At 42.1% G+C, this 23,566-nt stretch overlaps 1 protein-coding gene and 1 long non-coding RNA gene across 17 annotated transcripts in view; one reads left to right on the plus strand and one right to left on the minus strand.

The window, feature by feature from the left end:
• The window catches only part of LOC307217227, a 105,389-nt gene extending 99,599 nt beyond the window's left edge, over positions 1 to 5,790 (plus strand). The window contains exons 2-3 of the long non-coding RNA XR_013839458.1: positions 3,025 to 3,070; positions 5,502 to 5,790. This is a non-coding gene — a long non-coding RNA (uncharacterized lncRNA). The remainder of the gene's footprint in view (positions 1 to 3,024; positions 3,071 to 5,501) is intronic.
• Positions 1 to 23,566, minus strand: part of MECOM (MDS1 and EVI1 complex locus) — a 488,986-nt gene that overhangs the window by 75,158 nt on the left and 390,262 nt on the right. For 13 of the 16 annotated variants that reach the window (XM_079977618.1, XM_079977622.1, XM_079977619.1 and 10 more), the window contains one exon: positions 6,916 to 7,050. In XM_079977618.1, the coding sequence (XP_079833744.1) occupies positions 6,916 to 7,050 (135 nt within the window). Of the gene's footprint in view, positions 1 to 6,915; positions 7,051 to 9,751; positions 9,827 to 10,158; positions 10,339 to 11,143; positions 11,221 to 23,566 lie in introns of those variants that run through there. The other 3 variants (XM_079977615.1, XM_079977612.1, XM_079977613.1) reach the window with 3 other exon arrangements.

Genomic DNA, 23,566 nt, shown 5'->3' on the forward strand with positions numbered 1-23,566 from the left:
ATTTGAAGTCCCCCAAAATAGGGGGCGTCTTATACATGGAGGTGTCTTATATACGAAAAAATACGGTATATTTCACCTTCTGGAACTAGCATGCAACAACCATGCCAGAGAATACCAGTTGTAGTTTTGCTGATTGTGGTGTAGACACCTGTCCATATGCAGTGTGGCACAGAGAACTCAATAAACAAAATGTCAAATCTTTCACCTAGTGTCAGGAAAATGGGGATACTTAACAGCAATATGTTTACACAGGACTTTATTAAGTAAATTAATCAACATAATCCCACCTTGAGTAGAATTCAAGGTGAATTTTCTTACGTTCTTCTACTACCAGTTTTAAAAGAAAAACAACAACAACGAACAAAAGGAGCTGGCAGAAACCACTGAGTGAATTACAGCTTAGCATTTTCACTGTAGGCATCTTTAATCCTCTCTATTATTTCTTAAATGCTTGCAAAGATTATAAGATAATCTCCCATCAACAAATTTCTTTTCACTTAGAGAGAACGGCATGCTTGTCTGATTGTGCCTATTAAAGGCTAGCTGTCCAAGTTCTTTCATTGTGCACTGGCAAGTTTTGAAATGACTTAAGATTTCTGAAAACTTCCTTCCAATTTTAGGGCATCTCAGGACACAACAGAAGTTTAAAGCAAGAGTGGTCAATGCAAGGCCTCTGAATATGATCCATGCTGCCTCTGGAAAGCATTTATTCCTCTCCCCCCTCCAAACAACAACAACAATTTATTTATACCCCTCCCATCTGGCTGGGTATGCCCAGCCGCTCTGAGCGGCTCCCAACAGAATATTAAAAATAGTATCAAACATTAAAAACTTCCCTAAACAGAGCTGCCTTCAGATGTTTTCTAAAAGTCAGATAGTTGTTAATTTCCTTGACATCTGATGGGAGGGCTTTCCACAGGGTGGGTGCCACTACCGAGAAGGCCCTCTGCCTGGTTCCCTGTAACCTCACTTCTTGCAGTGAGGCTCCTGCCAGAAGGACCTCAGAGCTGGACCTCAGTGTCTGGGCAGAACGATGGGGGTGGAGATGCTCCTTCAGGTATACTGGGCCGAGGCTGTTTAGGGCTTTAAAGGTCAGCACCAATTGTGCTCGGAAACGTATTGGGAGCCAATGTAGGTCTTTCAGGATTAGTGTTATATGGTCTCAGCGGCCGCTCCCAGTCACCAGTCTAGCTGCCGCATTCTGGATTAGTTGTAGTTTCCGGGTCACCTTCAAAGGTAGCCCCACGTAGAGCGCATTGCAGTAGTCCAAGCGGAAGTTAACTAGAGCATGCACCACTCTGGCAAGACAGTCCACAGGCAGGTAGGGTCTCAGCCTGCATACCAGGTGGAGCTGGTAGACAGCTGCCCTGGACACAGAATTGACCTGCGCCTCCATGGACAGCTGTGAGTCCAAAATGACTCCCAGGCTGCACACCTGGTTCTTCAGGGGCACAGTTACCTCATTCAGGACCAGGGAGTCCTCCACACCTGCCTGCCTCCTGTCCCCCCAAAACAGTACGTCTAGTCAGGATTCAACCTCAATCCATTAGCCGCCATCCATCCTCCAACCGCTTCCAGGACCTTCGCCGCCTTCATTGGTTCGGATTTAAAAGAAAAGTAAAACTGGGTATCATCCACATACTAATGAACACCCAGCCCAAACCCCCTGATGATCTCTCCCCAATTGGCCTCTGTGAGTACATTACTATATGACAACAGAACATAACTTCCTCAGTTGGGGCAGTGGGAATTAATCGTGGTAAATTAGATTCAGATTTAGTCTTAATGTTGCCTACTCTTGGTCCAAATGTTCATTTGCTTGCTAAATCACACGTAATAAATTTAACTATGTATGCAAATCAGTACAACTTCCAAATAGTTTACAGGATACATGTACTTGTGAGTACATAGTGCCATTTCTACATATTATACCATAAACAGTCACTAGAAAAAGCCATTGTGGAACTGCTGGTTTCAAGGCAGCTGGGTCAGAAGACTACTGAAACCTACAACCCACTTTTTCCTGAGTAGACTTACTAAGGGCAGCAGCACTGTCCAGAGGACTGTATTCAGGCTAAACTCCCAATCCTAAACCACAGTGAAGAACCCAGTGGAAAAAATGGACTTACGAGCATGCCTGATCATACCCATCATGTATAAGAAAATGCCTCTAAAAGAACAGCATAGGCATCCAGGCATGCATGTTTAAAACTGCTTAAATTCAAATATATGTGGATGAGGCTGAATGTAAGCAGTTGTTGGCAGACTTGAGCCATAGAATGAAGCTGCTGCAAATATAAGGTTAGCTTAAATGTATCTTCAAATTTACAAAATATTAATTAAATAGTTTGTGTGTGTAAGCAATGTGTTTTAAAACTATTTAAAGCAAATGCACTAGTGTTTTAAAATAATGGAAGGAACTTGATAAAAAAAATTAATAGTTGTATTATACTTGTTTGACTGTGTAATAGCCCTACCATGTTTATTCCCAGTAGAACAAAACCAGGTGTAGTAAAACATGGTCTTTGTAATACAAAGCAAGCTAAAATCCATCTACTAGTCTAATTTTGGCATGAGAACTAAAGATGCATTTCATATTTTCACGATTCTCCATCATATGAATAAATTTAGGGTTATATAAATACACACATAATACATATGTTTTTAATATTAAAAATGTTGCATGCCCCCTTACTGGATTTCAAAAAGCAGTCAATGGCCTAGTTGAAGCTTATGGAACATTCTGCTATCTTATAATAATAAAAAATGACTTCGCTATAGTTATATTTTACAGTACAATCATAAACTTGTTCTCAATTGGAATTGCTCCCTAGTATGTGCGCTTAGGATTACATACTTTCTTGGGAGTAAATGTGAATTCCCACTCACTGAATTCAGTGGGACTGACTTCCAAATAGACATGCAGAGGATCAGACTGTGAAATATCCACGACTGTAATTTAACATTTCTCTTTCTATGAGGTTTGCTTTCAATTCTTTTAAGCTTAAACTTTTGTATTTTTAGGATCAACATCATGCATACCCTTCCAATATGTGCTGGATAAAAACAGGTACGCTTGTCTTATGGCTGATGAAAAAAATGTAGTGATGTACTGTAACACCAGTATAAGCTGTCTACTTCCATGAGGTATGGGGACTGCTCTATTTCCCTTGAGAATTCTGGAAACCGTAACATAAAGAATGTATAATTTACTACCACCTGGAAAACAGCTATTTAAACATTAAGATACCACAAATTTGTACTTTCAAACTGTCTCACACAAACCAATCTCTTCAAGGCTACAGTTCTCCAAATCTCAAAATTCAGTATATATTAATAAAGTTACTGTATCCCTTAAAAAAAGAGAAAACAAACTTGTATTCAATCAGTCATGAAAACCTATGTGAAGCAGACACAAATTTGTTACAAACCAATGACTGGTAAATTGTAAGAAAGCAGGTTTAGTATGCAAAGATACATACAGATTTGTCCCAAAACACAATAAGAAACTTTTACCAATTTTGCTCAAGCTAAGCTACTGTCAAGTCCAAACTGATCCCCCCCCCCCACAAAAAAAAAATGAATTCCACTGAGAAACACGGATGACAAGATCCTATAGACAGCACACTGTAAAAAACGGTAGTACCCTGGAACGGTGGGGGACGACGACCAATATAACAACCTATTGCACAGTATTTGGAATTCATTATTTGCAAACATCTTGAATTACATACTTTTAAGACTTATTAGACATGACAGGAGATAATAGGACAGCGCTGGGAAATTCTAGATCAACTTTATTGGGAGGGGGAAAGGAATCTATCCCCATCCAGTCTTAAAAGTCCTGTTCTACATCCAATCAAATGAAATATGAGTTGCTCTCAGCATACATGTTTTGACTGCATCCCATTATTCTTGAGCTGTTCATCTTAGTAGGGCTTATTTATATAGTTATAAGAAGGAACCCAGACCTTTTGTAAAGTTGTTCCAAAGTGATGAAATCTGACCTTAGACAAGAAAACCGGGGGGGGGGGGGGGGGGAGGGAAGGACAGTGGAAGAAGGGAAGCAAAGCACTTTGACAAATAAAAAAAGAAAGGCTTAAGCATAGACAACAGCAAAAAGTTGTTTTTCTTTCCTTAGGTGTTAAATGATAAAGGCTCTGCTGAGTGGCTAGATTGTAAAGGCTGGAGACCCAGCTGAAACCCTCCAGCAGTCTAGGGCTCATGTCTGTCTTTCAGTTTATCTTGCCTTCAGCGCTATAAATGTGAATTCGACCTTGTTTCATCACACTGACAGCAACAACTTTCCCCTGTCCCAGATAAAGTACAGCATTTGCTAATGAATCTGGCAGGTAATTTGAGGTAATTAGAGGTTAACACAATTACTGCTGATCAAGTACTGCTGTCCTTGGTCTCAATAGTTAATAATATATCTCAGTCAACTGGGGTGTTCATTAGGCGATGAGTAGGACTAATTCACCAACTGGCAGGCCTTATTCCTCATGGAGAAACAGAGTGAAACAACAGATCTGGTAAATGGTTCCAGTCAGCTTTTTAAGTCTTGTGTTTAGCACTGCGTGGTCATACCTATGCTTCCTAGGACCTCCTGAAAATGCAAACCAAGTTCTCTCTAGTCATCTGCAAATTCTGAATGTATTCTCTCCATTTTAATGCCTTATCAGAGAGGTTTTCTTGTGGTGTGTGGGACTGCCTAGAACCCAGAGTGATGTATATCCACACACATTATATGTTTAAAAAAGCACCCTTTTCGAGAATTTGCATCTATACACACACAATATCAATTTCACAGTTTGATCTGTCCTAATTTACTTTTACCTCTCTCACTTTGAGGTAAAACAATGGAGAAGAGGCGGCTTGCCGCATGGAAAGCTCACTTTAAGGCTTGAGATGACATTTACCAACTTGTACCTTGACTCTAAACAGGTTTAGTTTGAAGTAAAGGGACCGAGTTCCAATCATGTTTTTATGATATTAGTATTTGGTGGCCTGTGGCCCATGCTATTAAGTACTAGAATAGGTATGTGTAATTGTTGACCATGTAAAGAGTTATGAATTAACTTTCAATCTATTTTTCATGTTCCTTGCGTATCTTGTGCAGTGTACTACACAAAGGGCAAGTGGTTTTTTCATTTGCAGATTTGAAGAACAATCACTTATATAAATATATATCTGCAAATGGTGCAGGATGGTGCAAAAATAAATACCTCTCCAGTGAATTAGGAAAAGAACTTGTTGGCAGTAGTACAGGTGCCATTACCAACTGTGAAAAATGTAAACATTAAAAAGTAACGAGTTCTGTGATGTTAATTCCAAACTGTGTGCATAGGTTGGAGCAAGTGTTAGATGTTTTAAACATATTTCTGTTTAAATCTGACATATGTTTTGTTATTTTTAGAACATTATCAAGATGCAAGCCCTTAGCAATTGCCCCCTTAAATCCATTTGGATTTATTTACTAAATTCACTTTCTTTTTCCCCAGTCAAGCTTTACTATATGTAAAAATAAATTGAGCACAACACTGGCGTTTCCTTTCTGTAAGCGGCTGCACAATCTCAGGATGGATCATTTTTCTCTGCAAACCAGACTGCAACTTTCAGAATGTATATTTCATTTGCTAATGGCCTTTATTGCTTCTTTACTTGAACCATGTGGTCGGCAAGAAAAACCAATAGTGGCCAATTCTGTTTGCTCAATCTTCTATGCCTTTAATATGGAGGCTTTAAGAAGTCAGGACTTGAAGATATCTGACCCCAATTTGGAAAAGATTTTGTTTGTGTTATTTGTAAATATGTGAAATTCTGTGAAGGGCAGAGTATAAAACACTGAGTATATCAAGGTAAATAATTTCACTGAAAATAATTGTTTCTAATTGAAACTTTGTGTGTACTTGTGTGTTTTTTTCCTTTTCTTTTATCCTGTCATGTCAAGGCAATTAAATCAATGTTATAACCAACCTACCCGATTTAGGCTGCAATCCTATGCATGCTTACCTGGGTTACTTCTCGGTAGACATTAATAGGATTGCACTGCTTTTATTGACATCAAATATTAACATAATCCTTAGCCCCCTGCTCTAACCAGTTTAGTGTTTGCTTTAAAAGTCAATGGTCCTCAAATCCTCTAACTACATTAATTTTTAAAATCACATTATTGTATTTATTTTACATTTATGTACAAGTTAAGCAGAGCCTGGAGAAGAGGGGATGCAAAGATGAATAATACAGCATTATACTGTTTCAAAGCTAAATGTCCTTCATTATTTTATCTGGCTGCATTCCAGAAGTGCTATTTAAAGGAACAAATGTAATTAACATCCCATTCCTATACAGATTGAAATTTCTACTACTGCTGTAAATTACCAAGGAAAAAATGGGAAATGATATTATTTATTTCAGAAAGAGGGGCATAAAATGTGCAATGACTGGGAAAATATGTCTGGATATTGATAGGTAGCTGATAGAGGATATTTGAGAAGTTATTTTTACACCTTTCTTCACTGAGATTGATACAAAAGAGTATTTCACAAGTTTCAACTTGACAACTGGGTGCCCTATTTGACCAGAAAATTAGCTAGAAAATATTAGCAACAAAGAGGAATAAATCCACTTCAAATATGTTTGGGTGATATAAAGATCATGACCCATGCTTGACATAAAAAGGATAAGGATAAGTGGACAAACATTAGGGGAGACATATGCTGCTGTTGCTGCTTTAAAAGCAACCACCACCACCTCTGTTCTGCTTTTCGCATCTGTGCTTTTCAATTTATGTACGCATAAACAGCAAATAGACCACACCGTCCACAACTTTAGGTTGGCTGCTATTCTGTTTTTTTCCTCCCAAGGATATCACAAAGCTCTTAAAAGTAAGCCCAGTAAATGTTCACTACATACCTGATCACTTATTTGACATGCAACAAGGTTGGGCTGATTATAGCATCCAGCAAATCTGATATACTTCAGCCAGTTTCCTACATCTGGCTGACTGGCATCAATGCAGAATTTCACATTGTAATACTCATCCAAGATCTAGAAAGAAAAGAATACAAAACAATAAATTGATGTTGTGTTTTGTTTTGTTTCTTGTTCCGAGTTGTACTAATTAAAAAGAAATCCCAGCTCTTCAAACAAACAAATAGGTTTCTTCAGTAGACTTCACAAAAATGATTAGCTTAAACAAGCCTAATAATTAAAGGAGCAATCAATCTATTGTAAGAGCATTCCCCCCAACATGTTTTGTAGAATCAAAATGCTGTGGAATAATCACTATAAGAACATATTAATTAAGTGCTGCAAGCTTAGGGAACAGTCATGATTTCAATCATTTTTATGAAATGTTAACTTGTTAATCAGCAAACAGATGCAAAAATGATTAACCACATATAAGGTGTTGCCCTTTAGCATTCTGGGTTTACCATCTTTAACAAAGCCTTTTCCGTTCAAAAGTCTATACTAAATAAAGTTTAGGTTTCGAGGAATTAATTTTCTCCTAATGTTCCATTTATCCCTCTCATATGCAAACCTTGAATCACAACTCTTTAATCAAAGCAAATTGCAGGATTTGGCTAATAATAGGGCCTCTTATGCCACACCAAAGAAAATAAATGCAATAAAATGTAAACACTTGCTCGAAATGTGGCTATGTTCAGCACATGCCCCTAAATGGTTTCAGATATGTGGATAATAAACAAACTTAATGTGATTGCTGGTGGTTACTTTATAAACACCGTCCTATAAGAATAATATTATGATAACTGGCTAATTATTATACATGCAGTTTCACAAATTGCCAGCATACAGGCCTAACCTGAGGTTTCAACCGAGCAATATTTAAAGTGAAAATATACATCTTAAAACATTTCCCCTATCTTATGGCAAGCATGCTAACCAGCTGGTAGTGGAAAGTTTTTTAAAACCGAAAAAAACCCCAATACAAAGTGTGTTTGAAAAGAACCGAAAGGGGAAGAAACTGCAGAGAAAGAATCTGAACACATGTTCAGATCCACAACAAACAATTCTGGCCGCCAAACTGACCGTCCTGGTATTATTTATCATTTTAGTTAATGAAAACCTAAAGGAAGTTTCCTATCAAGTACTAAACAATCTGGTCTACCAGCTCCAAATCAGTAATTAAATGAACCCAGTGGGAAAGCTGCTTTATCTAGGTCCACCTGAAGGTTAAAGACAAAAGTTGGAGGGCACATTTCCATAGCCCTAGAGCAGTTTTAGCAAAGAGTTCAGGTAATCACCCAGAAGTAGCTTTAGATCATTAACTCCCCACAAACTTCAAGAGGACAAAGCAGAGGGCACAAAGCAAGAGGTACGAAGAAAGTGCCTCTCATGTGTTTTGTTAACCAGTGAGGCACTTAAGAGCAACAAGGGTACCACCAGTTTCATTTGCTAAAAGAAAGAGCCATGCACCAATAAATAAATAAATAAATGAGTATTTGCTGGAGATTGCCAGGGGGGAAGTCACTTTAAAGTCAATCTCACTAGGTGAACTAGGCGTTAGATTCTTTACATACGCAATGGTAAACACTCTGGTCAAAAATCTTCATTGCATAGGGAAAGAAAATGTGACTTCTGAGTCACGAAGTCTCACATCCCAGAGTATGATACTAACCTTGACCCCACTAACCTCACCTCATCACCTGAGCCTCCAATTGGGTCACCGGGAAGAAAACAAAATAAACAAAATAAAAACCAGCCCTTTCAGAGGTGGTGTGCAATTGACAAACACTTGTTTCCAAAGCAGATTCCTTATGGTGTCCTCGGTTAAAATAAATGGCACTAAGATCTGGCAGAAAGCAAAGAAGCAGACGCTTGGTTGCAAGGGCCAGTGCTCGCTGATTCGGGCCCCTTTCTGAAACTCAAGGCAGAGGAAAAATCAAAGGTTATGGGAAGAAGATGAGCCTTGCTTCCAAGCCCTTGTTTCCCTCTACACGCAAACCCTCTGACTCCTTTCTCTTCCCACAAATTTATTAAGCGATCCAACGGTTCAGATGTCTATACAAAGTTCAGAAGGTAAATTAATCAAGAGAGCTCCGGGAAATGTGGCGAGGAGAGAGGGGGGAGGCACGTGGAGAGGAAGAAGGAAAAGCTTCCCAGCTCCACACCTAATTCCTTTATATATAATTCGTTTTCGTGTTGACTTCCTTTCAACTCCAACTGTCACCAATGAATTAATTCAGCTATTGAAGTGTAAAGTTCAAGTCCAGGGTTTTAAGTTTGTTTCTCTTTTTTTCCTCCTTTCAGCCGTTGTGTTTGAACATTTTGGTGCACTTTCGGTAGAGACGTAAAACTTAGTGCGCTTAACATCGCTCGCTTCCCCTGCTTGCTTGCCTCCTTCCTTACCCGATCTGATGTCAAGTGAGTGATTTGCCTTTTTTTTTCGTGGAATATTCTAAGCTTAACTCCTGCTGGTTATTTTTAAAAGGAAAAAAAAAAGATATAGAACTCCTCAGTCTGTCTGGAAGATTAAGTAAAGCAGAGGTATGGTTGCGACATGACTCCTCCTCAAATATCCTTAAAAGCAACACTTAAAGCCTATTGAAAATGCAACAAACGCTCCAAGAGTCACGTACCATTTATTCTCGTTTCACATTTAATTTATTTACTTCTGAAATAACTGCAGTAACAGTGATACAACAAACCTGCAATTGCAGATGCCTGCTCTTTCACTCTCCGCACCCCGCGACTACTACAGCAACATGGCTAAAGTAGCCTTTACCTGAGGCCAAATCTTGCTTGGCAAGTATCTCGATTTGGGTCAGCTCCATCTTACCTGGGACAGCCAGGCAGGCATCCCCACCACCCATCCCGGACACGCATCTCGCACTGCCCCCCGCCCCGGAGACAGAGGAGAGCCGCTGAGTGCGCGGGGAAGGTGGGGAGGAAGATCGCAGCTTAAGGTTTGTTTCTGTTTTCTTTGCAAGTGGAATCTGCAAAGGGGGCTGGAGAAGGAACCCAGGAAAGAGAGAGAGCGAGAGCGCGCCACCGAGGGAGGGAGAGAGGGAAGGAGCAGGGAGGGAGAGAGAGGCGAGGGGGAAAGTGCCCGGGCCACATGGAAACACACTTTTTGTTGTTGTTGTTATGACTAGCTGGCTTGAGCGATCGTCTGGCAACGGCTCCTCTTACCTTGGCCCAGCTCAGATCACTAGGTCCGCTGCTTCCCAAAACCCCTTCCTTTCAGTGGGAGAGGGGAAGAAAAAAAAAGGAGGGCGGCGTATTGCAAAATAATAATGAAATAATAACAGCAGAGGCAATCAATCCTTCAGGCAGCTGCCAGCAACATCTCAAGAGGAGATCCGCCCCCCCTGACTTCGCTTGCACGCGCGCACCCCCCCCCCACACGCCCTTTCGCCGCCGCCGCTCTCCGAAGAAGAGTGTCGCCTCTGCAACCCGGTGGAGTCCCGCAGGCGCAGCTTCCTGACTTGCCTCCTGCAGCGTCCGATTTCCTTCTCCGGCATTTGGGGGGGGGATCGGGGGGGTGGGAGAAAACTTTTCCCCCTCTCTCCTCGCCTGGAAACTTCTCCGGGTCCTTGAGGGGGCGCGGTGGTGGCGGCGGGGGGGGTCGTTATTGCGGGGCAGGGTGTGTGTGTGTGTGCGCGATATTCAATGCGAAAGTGGCGAGGAAGGGAGCTGGTGGCGGGGCTTGGAAGCGGCGGGGATGCGGCGGCGGCGGCGGGGGGGCCAGGAGACGCGCGCCGATTGCTTTAATTGTCCCCATTGATTCGGAGCCCGGCGTGTTAATTTCTTCCCATCGCCTCGCTTGCCCTCCGGCTGCTCGGGGGTTGCAGGGCGTGTGTGAGTGTGTGTGTTGCGTCAAGAAAGTTATGGGGGGGGGGAGGCGGAGGGAAGAGAGGGAGGGAGAGAAAGAGCGAGAAAATAACTTCCTTTTCACTTCTCTGCCGCTTGATCACAAGGGAGGAGAGAAAAGGGTTTGAGCGAGTGTGTGTGTGTGTGTAAGGGGGGGGGCAAGAAGGGGGGAAGAGCGAGGTTTCCCCTCCCCACACTGCACACCTCTTCAGACCTAAGAGCTTCTTTTCCAATCGCAGACTCTCTTTGGAAAGGATCCCCCCGCGCGCTTTAAAAATAATATATATATATATTTAAAAACTACCTCCCCAGATCCCTTCTTGCAACCCTCAGCTGACAGGCGGTTCTCTTTCAGGAGCTGTCTCTTTAATGAGAGAAGGCGCTCTCTCCGGCCAGTGAGGGAGGGGGGGGGAAGAGAGGAGAGGAGAGGTATCTCCCCCCCCCCCACCACCTCTTCGCCGATCGGAAGCCAGACAGAGGCTCCTCTTTCAGTAAATTTTTAAAGTGACAGCAGCCTCCTCTGGCGAGAGAGGTCACAAGAAGGTCGCCCAGACAGAAGTCCTAGCCAGGCAGACTGATTACGGATGCGCCCGTCCCCTTTAAACATGTCAGTTTCATCCATGTAATCACCGGCCAATGGGGAGATCTTGGACGGAAGGAGCCCCCCCCCCTTTACTCCTCTCCACCCTCCTTTTTCTTTCGCAGGGAAGGGGGAAAGGGGGGAAAGAAACCCCATCGCCACCTCATTTTTCTGTTTTTTGTTTCTGGTGTATTCAGAGAAAGTGCAACTCCCTTAACGCGGCGCTTTCTCTGGGAATGTTTATTTAGGGAGAGTTTTACACAAATCAGCAGCTCGCTCGCTCTTTTGCAAATTAGTATCGGTAGCAATAGCGAAATGAGTTGAAGTTCAGTATTTTAATAAGTGGGCTTGTTTGTTTACTTAGAAAAAGCGAAAACTGGTTGGGCCAATGGCTCTAAGGGTGTGATTGATCTGTAAAGAGATATATAAATTCATCCCCACCTCCCCTAAGCAGAAGAGAGGTTAATAAAATTCTACATTTGCCACCTTTACGCAGTCCTCAACAAACGGCTTTCCCCCATCTCACAACCGTTTTCTGTGCTTCGCAAAACACTTTACTAGGGAGAAATTAGTAGTGTGGCTGGAGTTATTAGCCTTGTAATTTTGAGATTTCGTTAGTAGATTTCTGGTACAGGTTTCTAAACAGCTCTAAAGCTAAAAGCTTTCTCCCATGAAAACCTAGAAAACAAATAGTTAAGATGTATTTTGGCTCCCCTTGAGACTTTCCTACATATCACATCACGACCATAGTAATTGTAAATATACGTTTTGAGGGGTTGGGGAATGTAGCACGTAAACAGCATCAAGTACTGCGTCCATTGTTTTTAAACAAAATTGGTCAATGAAAGGGCGAGCTACTTAGCTGCAGGATTAATAATTTTCTCTCTCCCTCTGATATTGTATTTGAAACATATTGGGACAGCAAAGCGGTTTAAGCAGAGCAAAGTCGCGCACCCAAGTCAGCAGATTCTCAGCGAGTTCAACTTCAACTCTGGGTTTGATGCAGATTCAGAAGCATTGCGATGAACAGAAGCCGCGATGCGCGTCTGGCACATACACACGTACATAAACGCGCAAGACGGAACCTGATTAATGAAGAGGGGGAGCAGGCGCGGCTCAAAGGGTTGTGTGGCGCTTGGATACACAGCTAACGTCTCGTAAATGCGAACATGTACAAACATCGGGGAGGAAACCCCGCACTTCGCCTCCCGGTGCCACTCAACTTTTCTTTTCTTTTTTAAAGCGCAAATCTAATTCTCACTTTATAGATTAGGAGAAGGGAGGGCGGGGCCATCGGGGGCCGGAGGAGAAAGTGACAAAAGATGATGATTAATTCGTCTCCGAGGTCTGTTATCTGTGACATTGAACTGTTATTTCAGATAATGGCTATTGTTCCAGGAGGGGCGGGGGGAGAGGAAGAAAAGCCTCCCGCCCAGCAGTTGGGCAAAACCAAACGCTTTGTAAATAACATCTTCTCACAGAAGATACGTCCCAAGGTTCTTTCGCGGGAGTCTCCCCAGGTCCCGATTTTGCTGTCCTTATTGATTTCCTGCCTTCGCGCAATTTGGTGCCATTCTTGGTGCCTCCTCATTCTCTTTCCTTCCTTTTTCCCTTTTTCTTTTTTTCAAATTTAGCCATAAATTGGAGCAGCTCGAGCTATGAGCTGTTCTATTTTCTTCCTGTCAGGATGAGGGATTTGTTTTATGATGCATTGTGTATTAAATACAAGTAATCTGGGAAACTGATTGCTCGAGCCCACATAGGCCTGATCACAGGTCCTGATAGGAGGAAGCTTCCTTTCCAACGCCCCCGATCCCACGCAGCGCGCACCTTCATGCTCCCTTTGAACAAACGAGCTGCGAAAAGGAGGAAACGTCGGGGAACAAAACACACAGAAGCGGGGGCGGGAGGGCAGGGGAGGGGAGGGTTAGAAACAGGCTCTGGCTAAATCATGATTTCATAGAAAGGATGGACGTTTTATACACATACCCACACAGCCCAATGTATTATTATTTCTTTGCCCTGGTTTGGAAGGAGGAAAACAGGGAACTTGCGGCTCCTGGCCAGTAGATGGCGTCGCGCGCTGGTGTTAAAGCAACACGAGCCGCGTCGGGCTCGTAGCTTGCAGGTACTTTTCATCCAGGCGCTGGAGCCAAGGCGGTGGCTGGCGGCTGCTGAGAGTGGAAGGTATCGGCTGAGTGCTGCTCCCCAAGGGTGCAATCGAGAGCCACTCAAAGCAATGGGAGCTCTGCCACTGCTTTCAGTAGGATGCAGATTCCACCCCAAAGGAACTTTGCAATGTACTTGGCCTTCTCACATTTCTGCCCCATCCTTCCTTCTCAGCGGCATTTTAGCCCCGCGGTTGGCCCTTGCCAGGCGGGTTAGGCTGATATTATTATCATGCCAATGCAACGCAAGGAAGGAAGGACCAGAGTTATTGCATTTCTCCTTGGGAGGCTCTCCTCCTTCACCTTCTCCGATATAGTGCATTTTAGTTGTGCAAAACAAAATAAAAAAATTTTCTTCCAGTAGCACCTTAAAGACCAACTAGGTTAGTACTTGGTATGAGCATGCACACGAAAGCTCATACCAAGTACTAACCTAGTTGGTCTTTAAGGTGCTACTGGAAGAAAAAAATTTTATTTTGTTTTGACTATGGCAGACCAACACGGCTACCTATCTTTAGTTGTGCAGTTTACCTAAGATATATTCATAGAATTGAAGAGTTGGAAGGGACCCTGAGGGTCATCTAGTCCAACCCCTTGCAATGCAGGAATCTCTACTAAATCATACATGGCGGATGGCCCTCCAAACTCTGCTTACAAACCTCCAGCGTAGGAGCACCCACCACATTCACCAGTGTGAATGTGGCAAATACAACCACCATACAGCTTGGGGAGCTGTGATATCAGGAGGACTTACTTTTAGATAAATATATGCAGCCATTGTTGCCTTTTGCAGCGTGACTCTAACCAAGTTTATACAAAATAAGTCCCATTGATTGGGGCCTACTTCCAAGTAAAGTAAATATATTCAGGATTTTAGTGTCCCGCATTTTCACATGAGGCTTAATGTGTGTCCGTACCTGATAGATTTATAATAAGAATGTAATGTAAAGGTAAAAGGTAAAGGACCCCTGGACGGTTAAGTCCAGTCAGAGGTGACTGTTGGTTGTGGCACTCATCTCACTTCAGGCCAAGGGAGCCGGCATTTGTCCACAGACAGCTTTCTGGGTCATGTGGCCAGCATGACTAAACTGCTTCTGGTGCAACGGAACACCATGACAGAAGCCAGAGCACAGGGAAATGCCATTTACCTTCCTGTGGTAGTGGTACCTACTTATGTACTTGCCCCGGTGTGCTTTTGAACTGCTAAGTTGGCAGAAGCTGGGACAGAGCAACGGGAGCTCACCCTGTTACTGAAAGGGAAGTGGCTTGATGACTAGGGAGCGAAAGGCTACTCTAGAGTGTCATGGCATAAGGAACACAGGCAGGAAAGGGGAAAAGAGACAGTGATGACCAAAGGGGCTCAATAGCAGACCAGTTTGGGCAGAACACATAGTAAGGGAGCCATGTAGAAGAAATATAGTTGGGCTGAGGTGGAGAGAGCTCTAAAAATCAGCCTTAGTCTTAAAGTTGGTTCAAAGTGCAATAGGAAGCCAGTGTAAAGTCTACAGAACAATGTGATTGTAACAACAGAAGAACACAGTGAGTTTCGCAGAAGTGTTCTAAATCAGCTGGAAGAGGGATCAGAATTTGAAGGGTCTGAACCAGTGATTTCCCCCCCCCCCAAGAACTACTCACCATGTAGTTGTTGTTAAAAAGTGTGACACTTACTGTAACAACTAAAGAGAATTACTGGTACTGTGTACCCCTGAGTACCCCCAAAAATATCACTAGTCTGAACACTATCAATGGTTAGTGTATAGAACCTTATTCTATTTTTGTTGGGCAGAAAAAAGCACATACCAGTTTGACATCCAGTGCATGAGTGTGTACAACCTGCATGTTACATCCATCATGATAGTGCACAGAAAACTGCACAACGGAGAAGTTTACACCAAATAGAAGCCCATCACAATGGGTGGTAGTTACTGTCCTGCAGTTCTCAGAATTGAGTTAGCCCTGGATTGGCCTACCAAAGCGCCCCCCCCTTCCATTTCCTGCTGTGCAAGAGTGGTGGCAATAATGAGTGGGGCTGTCAGGGCAGGACTTTGGGGCAGAAGTTCAGAAGCGCACTCAGCAGAACGATCAGGAGGACCTTCAAATGCAGCAGGTGTCGCTTAACACATTTTTAAGTAAGTGATGTAATGCACATGACCATCCTCCACAGCAATTAGCTAAATCCACTAGCAATGAAGGGTGCAGGAAGAGCCTTACAATGCTAACAGCATAAATTCTATGGAGGTTCTCTCAGAAGGAAGTCCCATTGTGTTCAGCGGGGCTTATTCCCAACCATGTTTCCATAGGATTTATGCCTTAATACACATTAGCGCATAGTTAAGAATTGTACAACTGCCACAAAAGAAGGAACAACATGAATGCTACTGCTTTATTATTAATCGCATGTGGATCCCAGCCTTCCTCCAAAGATCACTGGATGGAACATGGAGGTTTTATCCTTTTTAATCATACATGCATACATAATTTTATTTGTATGTCGCCTTTCCACAGTTCAAACCATGCTCAAGGGAGCTTACAAGCGTTGCATACATACTGATTCTAACACTGCAGCCCTTGCCCTCTTTGTAGCAGCTGTAACATTCATTCTTTACATGTGATTCAGCATGCTTACACAGACCATCTCCCCTCCAATGCCAGCTATGCCACTCCAAACCTCAGGGCTTATTACATATTGCAAGTTTCCCGCCTATACCATCATTATTCGGCTTGTCGATAATGGATTCTGCACTTGGCCTCACTCCTGGATGCAACTGGTAGCAGCAGTGGCATGGCAGACGCCATGAGGCATGAGCACCTGGCAATGTATGAATTACTCCTTAACAGCAGGTAAGAGAATGAGCAGTTTGAACTAAGCAATTCAATCTGCAAAACTCACTTCAGCTATGAACCATCATGCTATAGGCAAACCACTCCCAGGTAACCTAAGCCCTCTTCTGTATGTATTCACACTGGTCTGCCTTAGAGGAAAGAAATTCACAAATCACCTTGGCTCTCCATGCTATGAAATGTTTTACATCAAAGATGTGTTGGTGACATAGCTATTAAAGATCTACAAAAGATTCATTGTTCAGATATTTATCAGCAATACTATTTTTTCTCACATTTATCCTTTGTTATCATTATCTCTCCCTTTCCTCTCTTTGTCTTTCCCTTAACCATATCCCAGAGGATACAATTATTGTACCCCAGAGGAGGAATGACCGCTGGGAGGAACGCAGAGAGAACAAATGTCATGGTACACCTGCAGCAGCCTCATCTGCCTCACCTACATGTCTCTCCCATATTGGTCTCTACAGTTAATAGTTTGCATGATGTCTAACATTTATATTATGATTCAGATAGCTCAAAATGCTCTATACATGTTATAACAACAACAACAACAACAAAAATTTATTACTTGTACCCTGCCCATCTGACTGGGTTGCCCCAGCCACTCAGGGAGGCTTCCAACAGTATAAACGAACATAACAAAAGATCAGGTTTTAAAAGCTTCCTGATACAGGGCTGCCTTCAGATATCTGTGGGAAGTCATATAATTGTCTAACTCTTTGACATCTGATGGGAGGGCATTCCACAGGGTGGGTGCCACTACTGAGAAGGCCCTCTGCCTGGTTCCCTCTAACTTCACTTCTCACAGTGAGGGGACCACTTGAAGGCCCTTGGAACTGAACCTCAGTGTCCGGGCTGAACGATGGGGGGGGGGGGAGACACTCCTTCAGGGCCAAAGCCTTGTTCTTACACTAAACCCCTAAGTAAATAGGTCAGTATTATTATTCCTGTATTGTAGGCTGAGTAGTTGTGGTAAGTTCATGGCAGAGGCAAGAGACAAACTGTAAGCAGCTTTATTTGGGGAAACTCAGTGGGGTATAAATAAAATTTATTATTATTATTATTATTATTATTATTATTATTATCTGTAGCATTACAATTGCAATACATGATTATAGGTGAAGAGAGGAAAGCTTGTTCCTAATGCAATTTCTTTTCCTTAGTGGTCAAAAGGAACACTTGGGAGACAGCTTCCCCCATTTTCAGGTAAGTACCGGTACATTTGCAAATAACTTGAAGCATGGGATGCTTCCCAGAAAAAAGAGCTCATTTTTTCAGAATACGTTCCATGTTGCTCAGTTTTCTCACTGCTTGAAAAAGATCCAAATGCATCCTTGGATTTATCTTTATCAGACACCTCTGTGATGTGTTCAGAGTTCCAAATTTTCCCAGAAAAGCCACTGGCTGTACATCCCAGTTTTTTTTTGTTTTTTTAGCAATTGTTTATTTTAAATAAGCCTTTGTAATAGTAGTGGCAGTAAGGCATAAGTACTGCAGTCTGCTAGCTATTCCCACCAGAATGTAAACTGATGCCTCTTTTAAGCCTTTAAACTTCATGGCTGTCCCCGAAGTAAAAGTTCCTCTAATGGAGACCCTATGGGTATGGTGCATTCCAGCACATCATTAAAGCAAAAAGAAAAGCAGCCCAGGCAAAGCCAGATGAAATAACTGCACTGTCCACTTTTAATAGGCTTCCTGGGGAGGACAGCCGCTCTGCAAGCGGACAGCGCTGAAAGGGGAAGGGGGGGGGGCTGGAATTCAGACAAGTAGCTGGTAGCAGAGTTATTTCTTCTTTAAATACCATAGTCGTTGGATAACAAGCTCACCTTAAAATCTCACCACTATCTTTTCAGTAAAGCTAGATTCCAAGTCGGAAAAAAAGGAAAGGAGCTCACTGGTTTGACTGTGCGCTAATTCACTTTAAAAGTTAGTAGCAGACCCTTTCTGAAACCAGTGCCCAGATAAGATTTTAGCAAATTTGTCCTTATATTAACTGAGAAAGATGCAGACCTAGTTTTAGATGTGGCAACCCCCTGCCAATAAGATGCCTAACAAGGAGTGCAAAAACCTGCATTTGTCCAATTCATATTCAGACATATTTATATATCCCATCCATTCTTGTTAATGAACTCCCTCCTAACTAACAAAACCTTAGCGGCTTCTTTTTCCATACAGCCCCAAAGACAGAGAGAGAGAAGAGAGGAAATTAAAGGGGTCTTTCTTTCTTTCTTTCTTTCTTTCTTTCTTTCTTTCTTTCTTTCTTTCTTTCTTCCTGAATAAAAAATCTCCCTTGGTCTGGAAATGGGCCCAACTGAAAGCATGTTAATCTCCACCTCAGTAATTTGGTTCTTCTGGAGAAGACAGAAGCCCCTGCTGCTGTGCCCTGCACTTCATAAATCACATCTTTATGTGGACAAGGTCAGGGCACCTAACAGCTCAGACATGGGCCCTTTGCAGTGGCTCGAAGGGCTCCGGCATGTTTATTCTCTCGCTCAGATCTCCGAGGAGTAATCCAGCACGCTTCTAATTACTTTTGATTATTTTCATTTGCAAGGGTCAGTCTGGGCTCTGCCAGGACCGCTGGAGGCCTGATTTTCTACATCTTTTTTGGGACAGTGGTGTAGGCTTTCAAAATTAGCACCCCATTATTGTCCAGGAATCCAACATGCTAGAAATGGTCAGATCTCACTATAGCCCCCGATGCTCTGTTAGCAACCAGCTTGTTCCCCTGACTTAATTAAACTTTGAAACAGAAATAACCGCAAGATTTGGTACTCATTTGAGATTTGGATCTGTTTACATTTTAGGCAGCACATTTGGAGTATGGTCCTGCACAACGACCAAAGGCAAATCACTGTTTTTCATTTACGTATTTATTTAGGAGATGGCAATATTTTTGCTTTGCTTTTGACTGTAGGCAACATTAGCCTGACAGCCACAAAAAGCCATTATTGAAACACCAAAGTGAAACAATAGCTATCCAGGCAATAGCTGGCAATAGCTATCTGGTGTGTGAGTTTGTGTGTGTACATGTTTGTCTTAAAAACATAGTTGGAGTGTCATGTGGACGGCAGGCACCGAGCATTACTTTGAATGGCATTATTTCAGACTTCTTAAAGCAGGAATCTTCGAACAGCTCCTTTGGACCCATCCTATTAAGGACTCAATGTTTCTTTAAAAACATTGTTCTCCTTTGCTCTTTCCTGGGTGTGACACTCTTAATGTTTAAACACTAATCAGCCGAGTATGATAGTCAAATAATCTACATATTGTTTTCATAGTTATCCTAGAAACACAAGTGTGTACATAGGATTTATATGATGGTATTCTTTCTTGACAGGCATCCAACAGAGTTACTCTGATGGCTGCAGATGCATGTGTTCCAGTTCAGGAAACATTAAACAACCATCCCAATTAAGAGAGAGAGAGAGAGAGAGAGAGAGAGAGAGAGAGAGAGAGAGAGAGAAGAAAGAAAGAAAGAAAGAAAGAAAGAAAGAAAGAAAGAAAGAAAACCCAAACTTGAATTATGAAGATTAGTGGCAGCTATAAAAAAATTACGTAACTCCCTGCAATCAATATTCCTTTCTATATGTAAAATGCAAGTGACAAAACATGATGTTTATCTCAAAACTATGGCCAAGTTCCAAAGAATCACACAACTAGTTGTAGCACCTAACACTTTGGGTTTCTGCATTTCAAACAGCAGATCCCCCATGTCACCTAGCAAATCTATTTTGAAACTCAGAGAACTTTCCAAAACAGTTTGAGATGTAGAATAACAGTCCTCTGTGAGAAGAGGGGAAAGGCAATCATGGTACAGGATATGTCCAAACACTTTAGTACGCCCAAAGCAAGTGCAGATCCCACCCCTTAAAAAGAATATTCTGGTAAACAGTAAGTGGAGGTCTACTTACAAGGATGCATGAGAAATTCAGTCTTTGCAAATTCCAACACAAACTGACCTGAACCACACCTCATAGACTAATGTGCAGACAGGAACATGGATTTCAATGGCAATTATACTTCCCAAGTTCCAGTGCAGTTTGTTGGCTCAGAATATGTTTAAATTGCATATACTGAGATATTTATTTTTTAAAAAAAATACAGATTTAAATGTTTGTTTGCTTTTAATCACAGAGTAATGCAGAAACAGGACAGGACAGATTAAATGCTAAACAAATATGATGCAGATCAGAAATAGATTGTTTTGCTTATTCCTAGCTCTTCCATGCAATCCTGTTGCAACAAACAACTGAGTGGACCAGGGCTCAACCACCCAGTCTAACAAGTACTACCTTTGATGGGGAATTGCTGTTAAATAATAATAATAATAATGTATTATTATTATTATTATTATTATTATTATTATTACCCCGCCCTCCCCAGCCAAGACAGGGCTCAAGGCAGCTAACACCAAATATAAAATAATTGATTGAAATACAGCTTAAAAAACAAGATTAAAACACAACATTAAAACATTAAAATGCAACCTCATTTCAGTGGAAACTCAATCAAAAACTTTTTGGGGATAAAAACGTCTTCACAAAGGCTAACTATCCAGACTGGTCCTACACGGGCCAGAAAAAAGCCAGGGAAGTCCCCAAATAGGAGTTCCAACACAGAAGAAGAAAACTGCTACCAGTGATTTCTGTCCCCAACAAGCAGTATTATTAGACTTCCCATCTATTGGCTAAGGCTCAGTGGCACCTACTGGATGATTTCCTAACATGTGGCACAAGATGGAGGCCTGACTTTCTACAACACCTCCGCAACACCATTTTAAAATTTCTAGGCTCTTAATTATTTTCTTACCTTAAAAAACAACAGCTAAGGGTTCATCTATAACTACATACATAAGTAATGTAGTCCCCCTCAGTGATGCTGAAATTCATAGAATCATAGAATCTTGGAAGGGACCCAAGGGTCATCTAGTCCAGCCCTCTGCAATGCAGGAATCTCAGCTAAAGCATCCATGACAGATGGCCAGCCAACCTCTGCTTAAAAACCACCAAAGAAGGAGAGTCCACCATGTCTCATGGGAGTCTGTTTCACTGCCGAACAACTCTTATTGGCAGAAAGTTTCTCCGAATTTTCAGTCGTAATCTCCTAGCGGGTAGCTGCTACCAAAGAAGTATAGTGAACTCCTTGTTGCATTATTACATAACAACCATCTAAAGCATATGTCTGTGAATTGAGCCAATGCCCAAGGAGAATTTGAACTTGGGTTTCCCAGCTCTTACCCCACAACCAGGCCCCAGCAGCTGTTAAAATGCATCTGATGTTTCAAGTTACAGTGGTACCTCAGGTTACAGATGCTTCAGGTTACAGGCGCTTCAGGTTACAGACTCCGTTAACCCAGAAATAGTACCTTGGGTTAAGAGCTTTACTTCAGGATGAGAACAGAAATCGCGCAGCGGTGGCACGGCAACAGCGGGAGGCCCCATTAGCTAAAGTGGTGCTTCAGGTTAAGAACAGTTTCAGGTTAAGCACGGACCTCCAGAACGAATTAAGTTCTTAATCCAAGGTATCAGTGTACAAGAAAGAAGATTCATACTAAACATCAGGAAGAACTTTCTGACAGTAAGAGCTGTTCGACAGTGGAATGGTCTCCCCCGGGAGGTGGGGGTTTTTAAGCAAAGGCTTGATGGCCACCTGTCATTGATGCTTTAGTTGTGATTCCTACATTTCAGGGGGTTGGACTAGATGACGCTCAGGGTCCTTCCAACTCAACAGTTCTACACTTCTATAATTCTATGTAATGGTCTATTAGCAAATAAAAGCAATTCTAAACTTAACAGAGTACATCAACAAGATGGCAAGTAAACGCTGACTTTTCCAGCACGTTAGAATTCTGCTTAGCAGAATTGTTCACAATAAAGAACTATATGAGTGCATAATTAGAAATCCAGTGCTAACGACTGTTACGGGTGGATGACCACTCTGACACAATTCTTAATATAGTTCACTTTTCAGCTATATGTTCAATAAACAGACATGAGCACCTGTGGATTTTATATAGCAAAAAACCAATTTATCACCCAATAAAAGTCAAAAACTTGTTTTAAAATTTTCAGGTGTTCATTTTACCATTTCAGGTGTGCTCCCTAAGTGTAGGCAGGTTCTTTCTGAAACTTGTAAACTTGTTTGATCCAAAAAAATCTCCTTGGAGTGAGGCAAACACAGGAAAAAAACTATACTTAAAATTTATTTTTTCTACATTTTCACCAGTTCCATGGTAAAGAAACACAGCTATTTTTATCTGATTTGACTGAAATGGATCATAAAAAGGCATTCAATTAGAATTCATATTACATTTTATTGGAATTAAAATTTCAAGCTGAACAGAAAAAGTGATGAACTAACGTTGTTCCTGATGAATCGACTCATCATCTCAGCAACCTGAACATTTCAGAAGTGTGAGTCATCCAATTGTTCTTGAGAGAGATTTAATTACAATGATTAATTCTTCTACAGAAAGGCACTGGCCTAAAACTTGATAGAAACCTTGCTAAAGGCAAAGTAAAGATCAGCACAGTCTGCAGAATTATTACCACAGAGCCAAGTTGTGACAATGGTGCTAAATATCATTTATATTTGGCAATGAAATATGGAATTGTTTGTTACAGGTTTGTTAGACCACTATACATGGGCTAAACCTTAGCAGCTAGGTATTCATAACCGGTACAAATCCTTGAGATTTGGAACTTGGGTAGCATCAATGCTAAATTGTAGCAATAGTGGCTTAAGCTTTCAGGTCTATGTATGCTTAAAAAGGTAAAGGGGACCCCTGACCATTAGGTCCAGTCGTGACCGACTCTGGAGTTGCGGCACTCATCTCGCTTTATTGGCCGAGGGAGCCGGCGTACAGCTTCCGGGTCATGTGGCCAGCATGACTAAGCCATTTCTGGCAAACCAGAGCAGCGCACGGAAACGCCGTTTACCTTCCCGCCGGAGTGGTACCTATTTATCTACTTGCACTTTGACGTGCTTTCGAACTGCTAGGTTGACAGGAGCAGGGACCAAGCAACGGGAGCTCACCCCATCGCGGGGATTCGAACCGCCAACCTTCTGATCGGCAAGTCCTAGGCTCTGTGGTTTAACCCACAGCGCCACCCGCTTACTTGGGAGTAAATGC

The sequence above is a fragment of the Podarcis cretensis genome, assembly GCF_951804945.1.
Source record: "Podarcis cretensis genome assembly, chromosome: 5".
Classification (NCBI taxonomy): domain Eukaryota; kingdom Metazoa; phylum Chordata; class Lepidosauria; order Squamata; family Lacertidae; genus Podarcis; species Podarcis cretensis.